Raw genomic sequence first — 17983 nt, 5'->3', positions numbered from 1 at the left:
AGTGTCACTGAAAACCACCAGGGGTGCTTGTTCAGGTTTGAAGCTGATGCATTCAGTTGCGGTCAGATTGAGCAGCGCGTGTCTTACAGGACCTTAAGAAAGCATGTTGCATCTGACATAGTAGTAAAAAAAAATATTTATAAATATGTGGGTTGGAAATGTGTTTCAGGCTCGTCTGTGAACATTTGTCAAAAGCTTTTGTCCATTTCAGGTCTGGACCCGACTCAGTTCAGATCCCAACAGCAGTATCTGAGGGAGGAGGAGGCTGACGGCATGCTGGGAGCTCCTCTCCAGCTGAGTGACGAAGAGCGTTATAAAGACTGCGAGAGGTTTACCTTCACCTGCCCTCAGTGTGGCACCGACAACATCTACGACAGCGTCTTCGAAGGAGCTGTAAGTAAATGTGTAAAAGAACACGGATTCAGCTACAGATGGGTAACATACTAAAAGAGTACACAAGATAAAGTAAGCTTCTGGACCACACAAACAACTGGAATACTTCTGGAATACGCATTGATTCTTCAACTGTGCGGGACATGTGAAACACCTTGTCATTCTTGTATTCATAAAACCGTTTAGTGACACCTCACGCCTGATGAGTGCGGCATCGCCTCACGAGGAGGATGAAGAGCTTGTCCCTCACTTCAAAGTACTTCGCGTTTAGGCAAAGTGATGTTAAACGTGAACAAATCGCACGCAAAGAGTGCTGTGGAGTTGTCTACACAGCAAAGCAACACACCGATCAGATCTTTAACCATCTGAAAACACACCACAAACTGCAGTATCACAAATGGATGAAGGCCAAGACCAACCCCGGAAAGGCTTTGGTGGAAAACCCCCCAACAGAGCTCCCGCTTTGCTTCAACGTCAGGGCTGATAGTTTTTTTTCTTTTGATTCGTCACCTCTCTAAACCACAAAAGTGCCCCCTTTTCCTTTACTTTCTTTTTTTTTTTTTCTTTCTTACCTCTGTTGTCATTTCACCACTCCAGATAATCAACTTTCCGCGAACTCGTCTTTGGACGTGAGAGCTGCACTTGAAACCACATTAAACCTTTTTAGTTTGTCTGTGGCAGAAGAGCACATGCTGCACACACAATTAGAGGGAGACTGAATCAAAGAGAGGTAATCACTAATAGTGTGTATCGCAATTATAATGGATTAGTCAGCAGAGACACGAATAAGGAGTACGAGAATGGGAGAGTGTTGTTTCCGAAGGCATTTTGGTAAAACTTCCTGTCAAAGATTCACGCTTTAGTCATCTTCCATATTGTGGCTGTGTCTGTATTTTTAGACAGCTGCTTGGCTCCAGAACGGACTCTGTTTTCATTGGCATAGTTTGGACTCCACAACTTGAAAAGCCTTTCCTTAACCCCGCCGCTCAGCGGACACACACATACACACTCATCTCCTACCATTTGTCAGGCCAAGGTCGTGTGCTCGAGTGTTATCAGCCTCTAATGAGGAGCAGGGCACACAGCTTTTTCTTGTCTGTAAGACACTAATAAAACTGACAAGCCTCTGTCCTCGACAGGAGGAGAGAACTTGCATTAAATTAGAACAGGAGTAAAACACACACACTCCATAAAAGGATGATATCATTCCACACTTTGGCAGATACCCTAGTAAGGTTTAGTTTTAGCCTTCATAGAGGGGAGAAAGAATACTTTTATTAAAATACTCTCCAATACACAAAAAGAAAAGACACCTTACCTACTTGTAATGGAAGAAAAATGTCTTTTAAACAGTCTATCAGAATCATTTCGAACTTTAGGCTAACCAGCAATCATCAGATTTCTGATCCGCCATGTGTTTTTGAGGCTGGTATGCATGCAGGCACTGGAACTGATAAGACAGTAAGTTAATTAAGGTGGCAAACATGGTCTAACAGCTCAGTGAGAGGGGAGGACAGATGGGCCTTGACTCCTCCACTGACACAGAGCCAGAGATGGAAGGAGGAGGCGGTGATGGATGATGGAGGACAGACAGGGGAGGAAAGTTGTTTGATGGGGGTAGCCGGAGAGGGGGGGGATGAAAAGAGCGTTGGGTATCCCGCACGGGCAGTTAAAACACAACGCTGTGAAAGCTGCCCATTATCAAACCAAGACACCGGCGAAAACTGGGCTGGTTAGACAGTTGACATTGTAAACCTCTAAAAGTGTTTTACAGGTTTGCTGCAGTTATTTAAGGCGCAGACGTGAGGCGGTAAAGATGACAGTTGGTAGAAGTTGCAAACGAGTGCTGAAAGTTGCTGTCTTTGGATTGCGTCAAACCATCCTCGAGAGTCTGAAACAAATGTTGAAAGTACTTTGGATTTTTCATATATTAATTGCTTTGTGATAGAATAACTGCCAGGGCAGTGGTGTGTGAATATTAATGGCTACAACTTGTTTAGGTGGGAGGGTTTACATAGCAAAATGAAGCTTGGAATGAAACAAGTGAGATAAAGAGCAGGATGTGGAGGAGATCATTGAATGGGGGGAAAAAGGGAGGCTGCTTTCATCTGGAGCAGACCTTTAAAAGAAAAAAATGAGGAGGAGAAAAGTAAGCAGAGGCTAGACTGAGACAGGGAGAGTGAATGCATGTAGCCGCCTATTAGAGAAGTTGAATGAGCCGAGGGACTCAAAATGTCAGAAAATCTCGCCTATTTTTCTCTCTAAAAAAGGAATTATGCAAGCAAACAATAATCTGTGTGTGTGTCGCAGTGGTGGGTGTCGCTTGCATACTTCTGTGACATTGACTTCTCTGCAGAAAAGGTTTTTTTTTTCTTTTTTGCTGCTGTCAGTGCGACAGGTAAATGGAGTTCAGGTTCCTAGGGGGCAAGTGTTTAAAGCTGTTGCATTAAGTGTAATTGTTATGTACCGTGGTTGCCTTTTTTCATTGCATTAGCTTTAAGCCTTGCTGTCAAGTGGACAGTTCAGGCGGGTCAAGCTGACCTGTTTTCTTTCAGCCAACAATAATGTAAAAAATTTGCCAGACCCAGGGGAGCTTTCAGCTTTTAGACCTTTAGTGTTTGACATGCTCCTTGTGGCGGTTTAAGGTTAATGGCAAAGTTTCTATGTTACAGCACGTAATTGCGTTTCCTGATTACAGGGTTAAAAATGTAGCTGTGGCGATTTCCTGAATACAAACTGTATGTTTATGCTCATGGAAGAGAGTCTGATTATAGTAAATGATTGACCCTTTAATAATAGAAATTGGATTAACTTGACAAAACACGTCAGGCCTGAATCCAGTGGTCTTTGCATCCAATGTCAAAAACACATGAAATAAGCTATACGAGGGACTACTTTAGGCACCCGAAGTCCATTTTATTTTGTACATAGACGACTTTAAAACACTCAATAGGAGCACCTGTACGGCTTGGAAAGTGGGAAACCTTCCCGGTGCAATTATTAATTGAACAATTGAACAGCTTTGTTTGAAAATCCACAGATGAATCATAACATTAAAACCAAGAGCTGTGACTGGTTGGGACATGGACATGGTCTGCGGGTGTGGGGGTCTGAATGTTTGGGTTATTGATTTGGACCAGATGACGGTCAAACTGGGTTGTTGCTGAATGACATCAGCAGAGGTTCCAGGATGCGAGGACATTGCATTGCAGTGAAACGATCAGTCGGAGATATTTTGTAGATCTCGTGGTCTTTAATGTGCAGATTTTCTGTGACGTGACACCCGTTTTCTTTTTCAGGGCGACAAATTGGAGCCCAGTTTGAGGCGATGCTGTCACGTCCCCTGCGAGAGTCGGCCTCTGGACTGCGTTGTCAACATCAGCAACAAACTCCTACTTGACATTCGTCGGCACATCAAAAAATACTACTCTGTGAGTATTTCTGTTTTGTCATGCATGTTGTGCAGATCATGGTGAGACTTTGTGGAATGAAACTGATTCTACCCTCAATTTTTGTGAGGGCAAAAATTGATAGTCATGACACTGTGTCGTGTTAAAACTTACTAGACTGTCACTGGTAGCCAGCTGATAGTCTGATAACCCTGTTTTCTTAAGATAAAGTTTGGGTGGATTAAAGATTAGTTTAATTATATGAGCCACCTCAAAACATGTGAGCCAGAATCTAAAAGGAGCAAATCTTTGGGCTAAAAAGTCGACTGTTGGGCGTCTGTTGTAGTAAAACTATCTGTCAACACATATTTTTTTTTAGATAAATTAAGTTAACGCTTTGGCAAACAAAATGCACACTTAAATGGTCAGGGAAGCAGCTATATTGCCTCACGAAACGGTGCGAACTTGTGAAAACTGAGTGTCTATCAAAGGCGCGGGCTGCATTTAACACAACGGGGGATGCAGCAGATGCGGTAAAAGTAAAAGATGTCGGCCTAAAGATGAAGAGATCCTCAGCAGGGTAGTGTGCTGGCATTTTGAGCCAAAGAGCATGCTGTGCATGCAAAGTGTAAAGAGCTCCAGAGAGAGTTGTAGTAGCGTGATTTATGTACATGATTTACTTTCCACTCAGAGCAAGGCCTGCATATGCCGTTCTTTTAGATCATAAGTGTTGATCTGAGCAAAAAACAAATGACAAAATAAATTGAATTGAAAGCTCGAGGCGGAATACAGGACGTATCTCTACTAGAATGATTACTTTGTATAGAACTGGATCGGATGCTTTACAAATAAATGACCTTACACGGGTTGTCTTGTGTGTGAACATGTGGATCCTGAGCTCTCTAAATTGGTACCAACTGACTTTTTCACATACCCAGAAATTTTTGACATACAGGTGCTGGTCAACGAATTAGAATAATTTGAAATAGTGCAATCAATAAATTCTTTGAATGCATTTTTCGTGCAGAAAGCAAATCAGGTGTTCACCGCACCTGTCCTACTCGTTAGACTAATCACAGAACTCGTTACCTGTAAAAAATTTGCTCAGCTGATCTTTCCAAAAGGCCCATTTAGGCCATTTAACTGTGACACTGTTGTTTTATTGAATTAGAATAATGGAGAAACCGTTTCATTGAATTAGAATAATTTTTATTATAATTAGAATCATCACTTTCTCAGTATTTTGTGGCTGCCCCCTTGGCTTGTATGACTGCCTGAAGTCTCCGCGGCATCGATTTGACCAGCTTGTCGCAAGTTTCCGCACTCACAGCTTCCCAGGCAGTGGCGATGTTCTGCTTCAGTTGGTCCAGCGTAGTAGGCTTTCTGTCGCGAATTTTCCGCTTGACGATGGCCCAAAGGTTTTCAATGACATTGAGGTCAGGCGAGTTGGCCGGCCATGCCAAAACTTCAAGCTGTTTTTTAGTGAACCAATCTTTGGTCGACTTTGCCGCATGAGCCGGTGCAAGATGCTGTTGAAATATGAAGTCTTCTTCGCCGAACTGTTCCTCAACAGTCGGAATCAGGAACGTTTCCAGAACATCTTGATATACTGTACAGTATCAAGCGGAAAATTCGCGACAGAAAGCCTACTACGCTGGACCAACTGAAGCAGAACATCGCCACTGCCTGGGAAGCTGTGAGTGCGGAAACTTGCGACAAGCTGGTCAAATCGATGCCGCGGAGACTTCAGGCAGTCATACAAGCCAAGGGGGCAGCCACAAAATACTGAGAAAGTGATGATTCTAATTATAATAAAAATTATTCTAATTCAATGAAACGGTTTCTCCATTATTCTAATTCAATAAAACAACAGTGTCACAGTTAAATGGCCTAAATGGGCCTTTTGGAAAGATCAGCTGAGCAAATTTTTTACAGGTAACGAGTTCTGTGATTAGTCTAACGAGTAGGACAGGTGCGGTGAACACCTGATTTGCTTTCTGCACGAAAAATGCATTCAAAGAATTTATTGATTGCACTATTTCAAATTATTCTAATTCGTTGACCAGCACCTGTAGTCGATGTGCACATAAACAGAAGTGTCGGGAATTTGGCCAAAGCTGCTCCAACTGTTTGTTTTTGCGATTGCTCATCGAATTAATAGTTAAGTGTAAAAATGATGACAAATGTCTATAAAGTTTTTTTTTTTTTGGCTTTGGTGACTCTTACTTCAGGGTTAACCCTTCATACTACTTGGATTCCTGCCATAAACCTTTGCACAGGTATATTTTCCCTTATTGACGACAACAGAAATTTTTTTTATAGCACAGCCTCCCATAAAAAATCTCCAGATCCTAAGCAGGGGAGACGGCATGCTGACATATGGGCGCATTTTCCAAAGTATTTATTGTTTTTGTGCAAGTGAGGGTGCGTGCGTGCGTGCTCTCTCCTCGCTTCTCACCACTGTGAATACACACAAACACACGCAGTGCTGATATCAGCACTACAAGGAGCTTTATCTGCTCTTCACAACAAGTCATAAAGAAAACGCAGAGATTTCCAAAGTCTATTCGTTGCATCATGTCTCTGCGTCTGAGCTACAGACAGAAGATCCCCCTCACCACCTCCCTTGCAAAGTTTGCAAAGCTGGGAATCTTTGCTGTCCTCGCGACTCTATTACAATTTATTAATCTGTTAACAATTTTATGCATCATGAGTTGCATCCTCGGCTTACAATATGATTGCACATAGCTACAATCAGCGTTAGACTTTATTTTTTATGTAGTACTATCAAAAAAATCCCACAACTCACCTCTGTGCGTATCCCACATCATATATCAGGTGCCTCTTAAGTCCACAGATCACATGTAACGGCTTTTGGACGATCTTTACTCTCTATGGCTGTACCTGGCCTTTAGTTTGGTTTTAGAATGCAGATGCAGCCGTTTCTTTAAAGTCAAGGTTGTGGTGGGAGCAGATTGCAATGCCGCTCCAAGGTCTTGGGATTAAAGCAGCCACTGATTTGGTGGTCCTCGTTCCTCCCTGAGCTGGAACACAAAGTTGGCAGCACCTTGTTTAGTCATGGCTGATTAGTCGGGCTGGCTGTGCTCCTCTGAAGTGGCAGGCATTTTGGTCAAGGCGCAAACAGCTAACGCGGTCCCTCATATTCGTTTTATTACCGTATTGCTGCGTTTTTTGCATGGCAGATTGAACACACAGCGCGTTTTTAGTTTTTACCTTCATAAAAAGTTCATAAAAGCCGCTGCGTGCCCATATGCTGGCTTTCAGAGCTCATTTTGGTGTTTTATGACAGTTGAACATAATGTTAAGACTGCAACTTTGTTGTCCTGCTGCTGCCTGGAAATGAATGGTCTACTGCTATAGTTTTATGAAGGATGCTGAGGAAAACTAGGTAGATTAGTGTCACTCTGGTTCATATCAGTACATGCACACTGAGACATCCACAAACTGACAGATTCCATTTACACACAGTAGAAACAGACAATGTGTAAAGGTTTGTTACTGTACTCAGGCCGCAGCCTGAGAGTCAATTAAACTGGATGCCGGCGTTGTCTTTGTAGAGGACTCTTTCCCTCTGGGTAGCTTCCAACACCTTGGTCTTGGGTGAGTGGAATGCGCTGTCTGTAATGGTGTGTATGTGGGGGTAACTCTCCCACAGTGCTGAACAGAAATCAATTAGTGTGGTGAATGTGAGGGGAGAGAGTCCCGCTCAGCCCCTTTGTCACGATGTGTGAGACAGCTGCTACCACTGAATACTTACACGTCACACAGCAACACACGCACTCCCTCACATACACAACCCACTGTAGGCCGAACAGCAGTGGACACAGCACACACAGCGGGGCAATGAAGAGGGGTAATATTGTGTAATTAAGGATTCCTTTCAGGCCGAGGGAGAGTTCAAATAGAGCTGTTTGTCCGGCCAGATAGAGTGAAAGCTCTGTACCGCTCTGTGTGTGTGTGTGTGTGTGTGTGTGCACAAGAGCAGGCATACATGTGTGTTGGCGTCTTGAGCTGGGACCACAGAGACATTAATCGTTAGTGAAATTACCTCTGCAGGCCCCTCCTAACACCCTTATCCCCACTTTTATCAATAAACCAGCACCCTGAGAATGGGCAAACATGATTCACCCTCTCTATCTCACACACACACACGTCACACTTTCCTTGTCTCGTCCCGCTGTCTTTTGCAAAATCCGAGATTTGCTTGTTTCCTGAACCACCCATTCTCCGTTCTCCTTTTTTTTTCTTTTTTCTTTTTTTTTTTTTTAAACCCCTCCCATCTAACCACCGTTGCCATGGCATTTAACAAATTATTGCAATTACCCTCGTCGTGCGGGTCGCCCCTGGAAACGGGCTGAGGGGCAAGTGAAGAAAGGGGGAGCGAGAGAGAAAGGGTGAATGAAGACCAGAGAAGGTGATAATCCTGTTTTGAACAAAAGGTCAAATTGTTGAATAGTGAAGCTTTGATTAAGTGGAGGAGGTACAAAGTGGAACCGTTTGAGCTCTTTTCACTGTTTGTGTGTCCGTGTGAAAGAGTGTGTTTGAGAAGCAGATCACTTTTTTTTAGGCCCGTTCTCCTTGGAAGTGAAAGTTTTGACCGATGAAGCGCAGAAACCAGTTTGGGGGTCTTTCTGCAGCTTGTGTGCGACTGTGACAGAGGGAGTGCTCTGCAACAGGAGTCGTAGCGGAGATGCTCCTCCGCTTCAGGAGTACAGGAGTTGTTTAATTCTTATCAATTCCAATTTATATTCCTTTTCTAATCGGTTCCTAGTTTTGATTTTTTTTAAATGGTTCAAAAGGCAGTTCTTTGAAGACCATGCCGCATTTATATATGCATACTGAGTTCTTTACCCTCAGACATTGATGTTTGATGCACAACGGAGGAGCAGAATAGAGGAAAACTGGTCCAAAACCGGCAATGGGTGAAGCCTTTTTCTGACCCATCATAGAGCGGTTGATTAAATGATTGGAGAAAGTTCTCAACAAATTAGTCCATGAGGAAAATTAGCTGGAAAAAGGAGCAAATAAGTGCCCACTAAGTACAGATAACACAGAGTATTAGTGGGTGTTACCGACTCTTATAATGTCCATGATGGTAAGATCTAACGTCTTACAGTCTGCTTCACTCCTACTTTGGCCGCCTGTATTTACTGTTTTAATGCGGCTTAATTCTCAAAACCGTTTTCATTTGCATGTATCCAACCGTCACTCTCAAGCTTCTAAGCTTTGCACTCCTAAAATCTGGATTTTCTAATTATCTGAGATGATACTCTAAGGATAGACCGCTGTGATTTTTGGTTACATTTACATGTAAAATGATCACTCGGAGAGAAAGTTAGTTCACACTTGTGCAACTCATTGATGTCAGTTGACTTCATGTTTGCAGGGCAACGTTGCTAACTGTGCTGTACGGAGACCCAAAATCTTTCTTTTGCCCCCTACCATGGGCGTCGCACCCGTGGGGGATGGGGATGTTTCGACACCCCCACTTTTACAGCAAGATGATTTCACCTTTTTGAATTTTCAATGACCAAATAAAGTTTTAACAAATCATAAAATGTGTTTTAAAGACTCTGTGCCCTCTTTAGAATAATTCTATCCAGATTTGAGCAGTGTAACTATTGTAGTTTCCATAAAGGACCTAGTTTAGGGCGATCAAAATGCAGTGAAATGGCCCTTTATGCCCATCCGTTTAATTCCTCGAATCGGATGCCAACTTCAGCATCGTGTCTATGGGCTTGATGTGGCGCTCATGTGCCACCCCTGTAACCCCCCACATTTAAAATCCCTGCTCCACCCCTGCCCCCTACGTTTATTTGGTGGTGTAGGAGGAGAGTGGGGCCGCGGCTGAGAAAAGAGCAGCGGAACAGCATTAAACTTTATTGATACTAATGCAGTTATCTCACCCATATTGTATCTTGCTCGATATACTGCTCAGTCTCCGTCACGTTCCATCAGACGAACAGTCCAACGTGAGCGCTTTTCTTTCTTCAGCACTGAAGTAACGAATAGATTATCACAGTTTTTGCCAATTCGTTTGGCTGACTGTCGAGTTGACTGGGTTCTTTTTTCTTTTTTTTTTCCCGTATAAAGCAACATTTTTAGTCAGGGTTTAGGGGTGAGAATGATTCTGACTGCAGGGAGTTGTAATTCAAAAACGGCCCATTAAATTTGTCCCTAGAGCTGCAGCAGAAAAGTGCAGCACTAAACGGGATGTAGAAATCTCAAACCATGAACTGAACAATAACAGAGCAAAGAGGTTTTGCAAGAAATTGGGTGGGGGGGGGCGGGCAGACAAAGAGGAGGAAGCAGAGGGAGGGTATATTTCGTGGTGGGCCCTGTCATGGCCTGGTCTTGCCTCTGTTTGGTTAAATTATGTGGAACTCATTTGACGTCTGCATTCAGTGTGTCAGGTATCCACTGCTATAATTATGCAATTATGAGCCTTGATTCTCTCACGTCCGACTGTATAACACCTCCCCCCCCCCTCACTGGCAAAATGCCTCAATTAGATGTTTTTTTTCACCCTGCCTTGCTCCTGATGTGCTTCTTGTTTTTAATCTTTTCTGTGTGGCTCACAGGTCTATTGCACTTAATCTTAATTTAATTTTTATTTTCTCTCATGTGTGGCTTGTGTGGATGTGTATGGGGTCACCATAGCTAAGCAGAAGGGTATTTTGGGTAGCTTTTCTCCTTTTTGTAACCTCCTCAGTACTTGGTGTGTGCCTTCACTGTAATGAAATAATTAATTGTAATCCATGTGAATGGTGGTGTGTGTGTGTGTGTGTGTGTGTGTGTGTGTGTGTGTGTGTGTGTGTGTAGCCATTGTCATGCTTGGGTTTTTATCATAGATGCCACAGTCGTCTCATTTCCCATGATGCTCAGCTCTTTGCTGAAGAGCAGCAAAGGTGTTAAGGTAATTAGTGCTGGAACTGGGATTTGTGGGTAAAGCTGTGAACTCCAAGACTTTCTAATTGATTTGGGACATATGTGTGTTTGGTTTTCATTTAGAGGTTGGCTTGGCTGATGTGCGTGTGTGTGTGTGTGTGTGTGTGTTTATGTGTGTGGTGATAAGCCTGTGTGTGTATATGGACTGTATGAAATGCTCCTCTTTCAAACATTAAACATCCTAAAACTTTTCCTGTAAAATAGATTTTTTCTTTTTTTCTAACAGCTCTGTTTACTTTCCAAAATAAATCAAGCGTGCGTATGCTGTAGATTGGATCCCTTTTCGGTAAAAGCCTTATGGGAATACAAGAAGTGTTTGGAATTACATTGGATATATTTGGCTTGCTGCGCCACTTTTTAATTGGACAAAAATGTTTTAAGAGTATTCGAAGCTTAACGACACATTTGCACGTTTTTGCTGCCAATACATGCCAACTGTGACCTGCTTCTGATGGTTCACTTTATGCAGCCATGAGAGTACTCGGGTTATTAAAACCAGACCACATGCTTTGTCTGGAACACAGAAACGCAGTTGTAAAAGAATCGTACCGTGTTTCTGGCACTGTTTACTGGTACCAGCAGTTCGTTGGTCTAATTTGGAGGGTCTCTGAAATAATCACCTTCAGAAACACTATAATATAGTTTTGTTTGACTTTAAAAAGTTATCCAACTTGATTTTTATGATTGTATGTCTCATTAAAGTCACTATATATAAAGTGAAGAAAAAGAATAGTTAGATGGATTCTGGACAGAAAGACAGGTGCAGTGGTTTAGAGGGGGTTTATTTTGAGTGAATGGAAGGAAGGAAGGAAAGAAAGATGGATGAAGCAGAAGAGCAAAGGCGTTGATGGCGGTGGGTCTTATGCTCTGTCATTAGTTGGGCATTAACCCCCTCCCCTTTATACCCCCCCTTGGTAATGACAGGGCATAAGAAGCAGAGAGAGGAGGAGGAGTCTGGAAGAATATGGTGAGATTGAGAGGGTTAGAACACAGCACCTGCCCAGGGTCACTGCCTCACCCCGGGAGGCCCTAACTACTGCTGTTCTGGCTGTCCGGCAGCACCTTGACGCACGGCAGCTGAGGTTGTAATGTAATGTAAAGAGAGGCAAGAAGGTAGGACGTGAAGTCACATGCGTACTTCTGTAATCGTCCATCTTTCCTTCCCCCCCCCCCCGTCTCGTTTAGCGGTTTTCACTTTACAAACTCTCCTTTTTCTTGTGCCGAATTGGAGGCGTTAAATGGGAGGAACAATTTTCAGCAAAATTCCCTCATTACCAGAAGCGTTTTTAAAAAAGTGTTTCGGTCCAACAAAAAGTTTTTTATTTATTTATTTATTTTTTGTCAATTCTTAAAGAACATCTTTATCGACAAAGTAAACGGCAACATGAACATGTTTCAGAAATGAGGAATCACAAAAGGTTGTGAAGACTTGCTGTGAAGCTGTATGTGTGTGTTTTCTAAGCCCTTCCTTCTATTGCTCACTTTAATCACGTCTTTTTTGACATGTTTATGTTTTCTTTTAAATTAAAAAAAGAAAATAAAAGCAGTGGTATTGCAGTAATGGAAATTTTTGGAGGTTTATTAATGCTTTAAAAATCACAGAATAGAATTTAGTAAATGGGTCAATTTTGCAGAGTATATTGGGTTTTTTTTTCAAACTTTTTTTTTACGTCATTGTATTGTATTGTATTGTGGTTTTCTGTGTTCTGAGGCAAGGCAGCCAGATATGTAGCATTAGAATTGAGTGTTGGAAGTTTAGTTTTTAAGGCTTCTATTCAAGCCTCTCTGAAGTTTGGAGAACTTGTCGTCGTTGGAAGTAAAATCGTCTGATGTGTTTGTCACAGGGCTGGTTGGTGTGTGAGGACCAGGCCTGTCAGAACAGGACCAGGCGTTTGCCCATCGCCTTCTCCAGACACGGACCCATCTGCCCTGCCTGCTCCCGGGCTACGCTCAGACCTAAGGTGAGTCTCACAAACGTCAGAGATCACAGTTGCACGCTTGCTGGGTTAAATACATGCACACAGGGATGAGAGTAACACGGTGAACCTCAAAAAGCTGCCTCTTCTCTCATACGCAGGGGGGGTTGAGTTGAATCCACACACCCGAATGCTTTGTGTTCTGTTGGCCTTTTCCAGGTGATGGTGCTATGGAGCTGCAGTTTCCCCTCCACATCTCTGCTCATTAGTGTCACATTTCGCCATACATTATACAATCTCATGTCCTTGTTGTCCTATAGCTTTTTCTGTACGTGCGTGCACACAGGGATGCTCGCTCGCCTCCGTCTGTTTGAAAGGCACCAAGAGCTGCACGGTAGTTTAGCCATTTAAAGCATCTGTCTGTAGCTTTGGCCTTATGAACGCTTTGTTAGTTTGACCGCTGGGTTTAAAAGGAACACTCTCCCCTGTCAATTTGAACATGATTGTTCAATCTACTTTTAGTCTTTTCTTTCTCTGTCCCGTTCTCACTATCCCTGTTTCGTTCCCTACCCTGAACTCCTCTCAGTTTTAAATCCCACGTGTTCTCCCTCGCCCCTCGCCTGCTTTGCTCTGTCTGGCTCTGTGGCGACAGGTTGTAAACCAGAAGGCCAATTTTTGCTGTCACCGTGGCCACTTAGGCAGGCCATTGCTGTGCCTGAGGGCTGTAGCACTCGCTGTGGGTTGAATGTAACATTTAACTTTCTGTGCTTGCTCATGCACCCTTTGTCCACCAAAAAAAAGCTGCAGCCTGCCTTCATTGTACCTCGCTTCCTTTCTGTTAACCGCAGAAGTTAAAATGTGCAGTTAAGTTTATACACTTTTGCAGAAAAAAAACACATAAAATGTACAAACTTAATGATCTGATTAAAAGTTTTTGTTTTAAAAAAAAAAAAAGAAAATTGTTCCTCAAATCGTTGAAAACAATTGGAAAAACATCAAAAATTTGTGCTCGCGAACCTAAATTCTTCTTCCCTCTTCCATTGATCATCTCACGACTCCTTTTTTCTGCTCTCCCTTTATGCAAAGCTGCACATTGAGACATAATGTGCCAATTTATTAATGAATCCGTTTATTTCTTTGTTTATTTTCGATGTATTTATTGCACAAAGCCAGAAAAACAACATATATATTTGCAGTGCTAAAAGCCAATCTTCTCTTTCTTTCTTGTGAGTATTTAATCAAAGGATATATTTTAGGGGGCGTACAGTGTAGAAGAGATGTACTTAAGTAGAAAGGGGAGAGACATTTTAGACGTCATATCTCCTTTTGAACAACCTGTGTATCGTTAATGTAAAATAGCTCAAACTAGCTCCCAAATTATGACAGGATTTTCCCTATCCAATCACTAAAGACAGAAATTAGCTTGTCATCGGCCATGTAATCCGCACGAGTAAATTCTACGAGCTATTCGAATTGGTAGAATGGCGCCATATCCAAGTTTCTCACCAGGTTTAGCAGTTTAGGATGCTGCTAGTTATCATTTGAATACACATACATTTGCCATGTTATTTCTCACCCTTTATTCACACTTTTGCTATTTACAGAGTAAAGGCTGATAAGATGCTCTAAACACAAATTCCCTGATTTATCTACAGCGATGAAGCGTTCTGTATCTTGACTGCAGTGGATGTTACGTCATCCTCTGTGTAATTGTTTTTATCTTCATGTGCAGAGCGCTGTTGCAGTTAGAAACTTTTTTTTTTTTTGAGCCTCTCTTTGACTGAATCAGACTACGGATATTTTCACAGGGTTCTCAAGTGATCTAAAGCTGCTGTTTACACCTTGATAATGCGGTTAGCAATGCCTCTGGAGCTGATTGGCCTATCATAATTCTTCTTGTGATGCTCATTGGATTGGTTCAAAGTCAAACGTTTCATCATTAAACCTTTTAAGAAAGCTGCCGATTGAATGAAGTTAATCTTCAAACTTTCAAATTTGAATTATTTAAACATTATATATTATCATTATTATTTTTTTTTTTCGTATCAAGCTGCCATGTAACACTACAAGCATATTCCCTGCCGAAGCCAAATAGATAAACCCTGATTATTACCACCTACCTCCTCCTTTGTATTTTTCTTCTAGAAATCATTTACATCATGTCTCATAGTAGGCTAACCTTTGCCCCGCAGATTGCATTCATAACTGTTTCTAATTATTTGAAGTACTCATCGGCCATTCGTGGCTGTTTTGAAATGGTGAAAGACGGATTGGTCACAGAAGATGAGGAATCCACCAGTTTCAATGAGGTTTTTTTCCAATGAGTTTTGTAATTTTCTTATAAAGGTTGTAGTTTTGGAAACTTCTATCAGATTTGTGTGCATCCAGATAGATTCTCCGCCTGCCCGATTGCCCACGTGTACTAAATTCCTTTTTATATTTGCCAGCATTATGGTAGATTACTGAGCTGATATCAGCAGCAGCCAGAAAGACGGTTAAGTATTTTTCTTTGTGTATGTAGAGGTTTTCTGCAAAAGCATCTTAACGTGTGACTCTGCGCTTCCATTTCTCTATTGCTACATTTTTTTTTACCATCGCTATGGGGCCTGTCTCTTCTCCCTCATCCATCCATCTCTCTCACTCTGCCTCATCCTCTTTCTCCCTCCCTCTTTCTCTCTCTGGACACAGATTCAGAGCGTGATCTGATCTCCATGTAATGGGAGAGTAATAGGCACTCTGCCTTGATTGGTTGGTAATTTGAGGGAGTTATGCACAGGTGCAATTTGTAATATTTTCAGTAAATTAAATTTCTTTCTCTTCCTCTCTTCCTCACTCTTCAGCTCTCCCTCCCTCCTCGGTGCTTGATTCAGAAAGCCTATTTTTTTCTTCTCACCCTGTCTCAAATCTCTGTCCTGACTTTCCTTTTATTCTCCCCTTTTATTCACCGTTTTCTTCCCTGCTCCTTTCTTTTCATTTTCTTTCCCTCCCTCCCCTCCTTAGCTCTTACACTCATTCTGTCTTCTCTTGGCTCGCTCTTTCTCTCCTCCTCTCACCCTCCCATTCTGTCGCTCTCTTTTTCTCCCCTCGTTTTATTGATGTACGCTCAGGCGCCCATTAGAGCTCCCTTTTTCCCTCTAGTGGAAATTGCAGCATGTTAATTTTCACACAAATTACGGCAATAGCAGGTATCTCTATTTGATACATTATAGCGGGAGCAATCAGAGATAATTGAGTGCCTTTCAGAGGGAGACGGCTGCATTCACTGCCGGCTCAAAGCTGCCCCATTATCGCCTAATCGCTCTTTAAACACTGAATTTTGCCGAACAAAAATTCTTGTCATAATTTTGCTTAAGTGTATTTGGAAATCACAGTCCTTTGAGCGAGGATAATTGAAATCAAATCCCTTTCACTGGAGCTGACATTTCTACATTTCCCCCCAATTGAAATTAATTTCAAAAATTGAGCATGAATGTCTTCAAATAGCAGGCAATTATGCCTTTCAATGGGGAGAAATTACCGGTGCTGAATCGTTGGAGGCTTGCGGGCGAGAGCACCAGTTAAATGCCTTTGTTTCCCGCCGTGTTTGCCTAGTAAAGATTTACATATATTGACTCATTATGGTGTCTTGTGAAGCTGATCGGCGTGACTACCACAACCGGCAATAACGCTCATCGCATCTAAAAAGCTCAAGAGTTTTAAAGCCTTGTGGCCTCACAGCTGAGGGAAAATGTATGTTTGTTTCTATGTGTCTCCCTCCCTTTCTCACTCCCTCTCATTCTCTGCAGCTGCGGTTGTGCGAGGGCTTAAATGCTGTCGTTTTAGCGTTTAGAGCGCTATGTTTGCTGCAAAGCTAAGGAAGGGTGTGGAGGGAAGCGTGCGACGTGAGGCCTTTTCTGTGCCTCTGGTGCACCAGTTGATAAATACTTTGAATTTTTCAGCGGGTTGCACACTTTTCATCCTCAGTGTGTGTTTTTTGTTTGTATTCAGGCCGCTGCTCTTTCTCTCCCCACATGCATGCAGAAATATTGTCTGACTGACTACCTTTTTTTCATTAACCGCCTCACTGGTGTACGCGAGCGACAGTACTGTGCAAAGAAAGTTTCTTCCGAGGTCAGATGTGGTTGTGTGTGTCTGTTTCAAAGATTAAGACAGGTGCTTTTAAACTGGGCAAGACTTGAAAGGTTGTTTTATTGTGCCGTTGCTCTATAAGTTGGATTCCTTTGTATAAATTAGCCTCCTCTTATTCCCCCCCTTCTTCTCTTACACATACATTTCCCTGTGTGTTTTGCTTGTGTACAAGGGGCCAGGATGTGTATATGTGTGTCGATGGTGGGGGCGGGGGAGTCGTGAGTCGGGGATGAGGGAGGCAAAGGAGCAAGGGGTACGAGGTGGGGGCTGGGGGGTCCGACACTCCCGGGAGAGAGGCAATTTCACAGCTGGTTTGCTCCTTAGGCAGTCAGGCTGAAAATGCTGCAGATTTGTGGAGCAAATTGAAATGGTGTCAGTGCGGGAACAAAGCGCCAAGCTGAATGACTAGGTAGGTGTGCGTGCGCGTGTGTGTGAGAGAGTGAGGTGGGGTTGTGGGGCTCTAAATTCAATAACAATTCTGTAACATTTTAGCCACACCTTCCTGACACCTGTCAGTCAATCAGGAAGCAGCGACTGCCCCGCCCACAATCAGCTTTATATTGTTTGAATGTTAGTGTTTTCCCTGTGTGTGTGTGTGTGTGTGTGTGTGTGTGTGTGTGTGTGTGTGTGTGTGTGTGTGTGTGTGTGTGCATGTTTTGTGTTTTTTTTTTTTTTTTTTTTTGGGGGGGGGGGGTTCAAGAGGAAGAGGGGTGTGTGCTGTATTTGTGCCGACCAAGCTTGTTCAACCTTGGCAACCGTAACCAAGGCTCCATTATGAGATGTGCATGGTTTGGTTGTTGACTCGGCAGTGCATCAACGGTCAACAGCTGTGTGTGCCATGTGGGCAGCCATAGAAAGCCATTAAAAACACACACACACACACACTCACTCACTTCCGCACGTCACGTTTAGCTGCATTAGATACTCTCACCACTTGATTATGCCACAGCAGTAAAAACTGAAATTACAATTACGCGCATTGCCGATTGGCAGGTATAATGGGCACACACAAACTCTCTTCACATGCAGGAATTGTCAGGGGATTCTTCCTGGTGGTAATAATAAAGCACTCGGCGCACACCTGATGGCAGTGTGGGGTCGAGGCTTAGCGTGCCCTCTGCAGTGTAGCAGGGAAATGACGAGCCAATAACTGCAATTAAACATGCAGTATAATGGCTAATCAAATTG

At 42.8% G+C, this 17983-nt stretch overlaps 1 protein-coding gene across 2 annotated transcripts in view; it reads left to right on the top strand.

Moving 5' to 3' along the window:
• The window catches only part of pola1 (polymerase (DNA directed), alpha 1), a 52420-nt gene that overhangs the window by 24228 nt on the left and 10209 nt on the right, over window positions 1-17983 (top strand). For both annotated transcript variants that reach the window (XM_075452494.1, XM_075452493.1), the window contains exons 33-35: window positions 212-393; window positions 3693-3824; window positions 12596-12712. In XM_075452494.1, coding sequence (XP_075308609.1) covers window positions 212-393; window positions 3693-3824; window positions 12596-12712 — 431 coding nt within the window. The remainder of the gene's footprint in view (window positions 1-211; window positions 394-3692; window positions 3825-12595; window positions 12713-17983) is intronic.

This window comes from Odontesthes bonariensis, chromosome 20, assembly GCF_027942865.1.
Source record: "Odontesthes bonariensis isolate fOdoBon6 chromosome 20, fOdoBon6.hap1, whole genome shotgun sequence".
NCBI classification, from domain to species: Eukaryota; Metazoa; Chordata; class Actinopteri; order Atheriniformes; family Atherinopsidae; genus Odontesthes; species Odontesthes bonariensis.
Note: the sequence above shows the minus strand (reverse complement) of the source record. Positions and strands in the feature narration are given on the sequence as shown.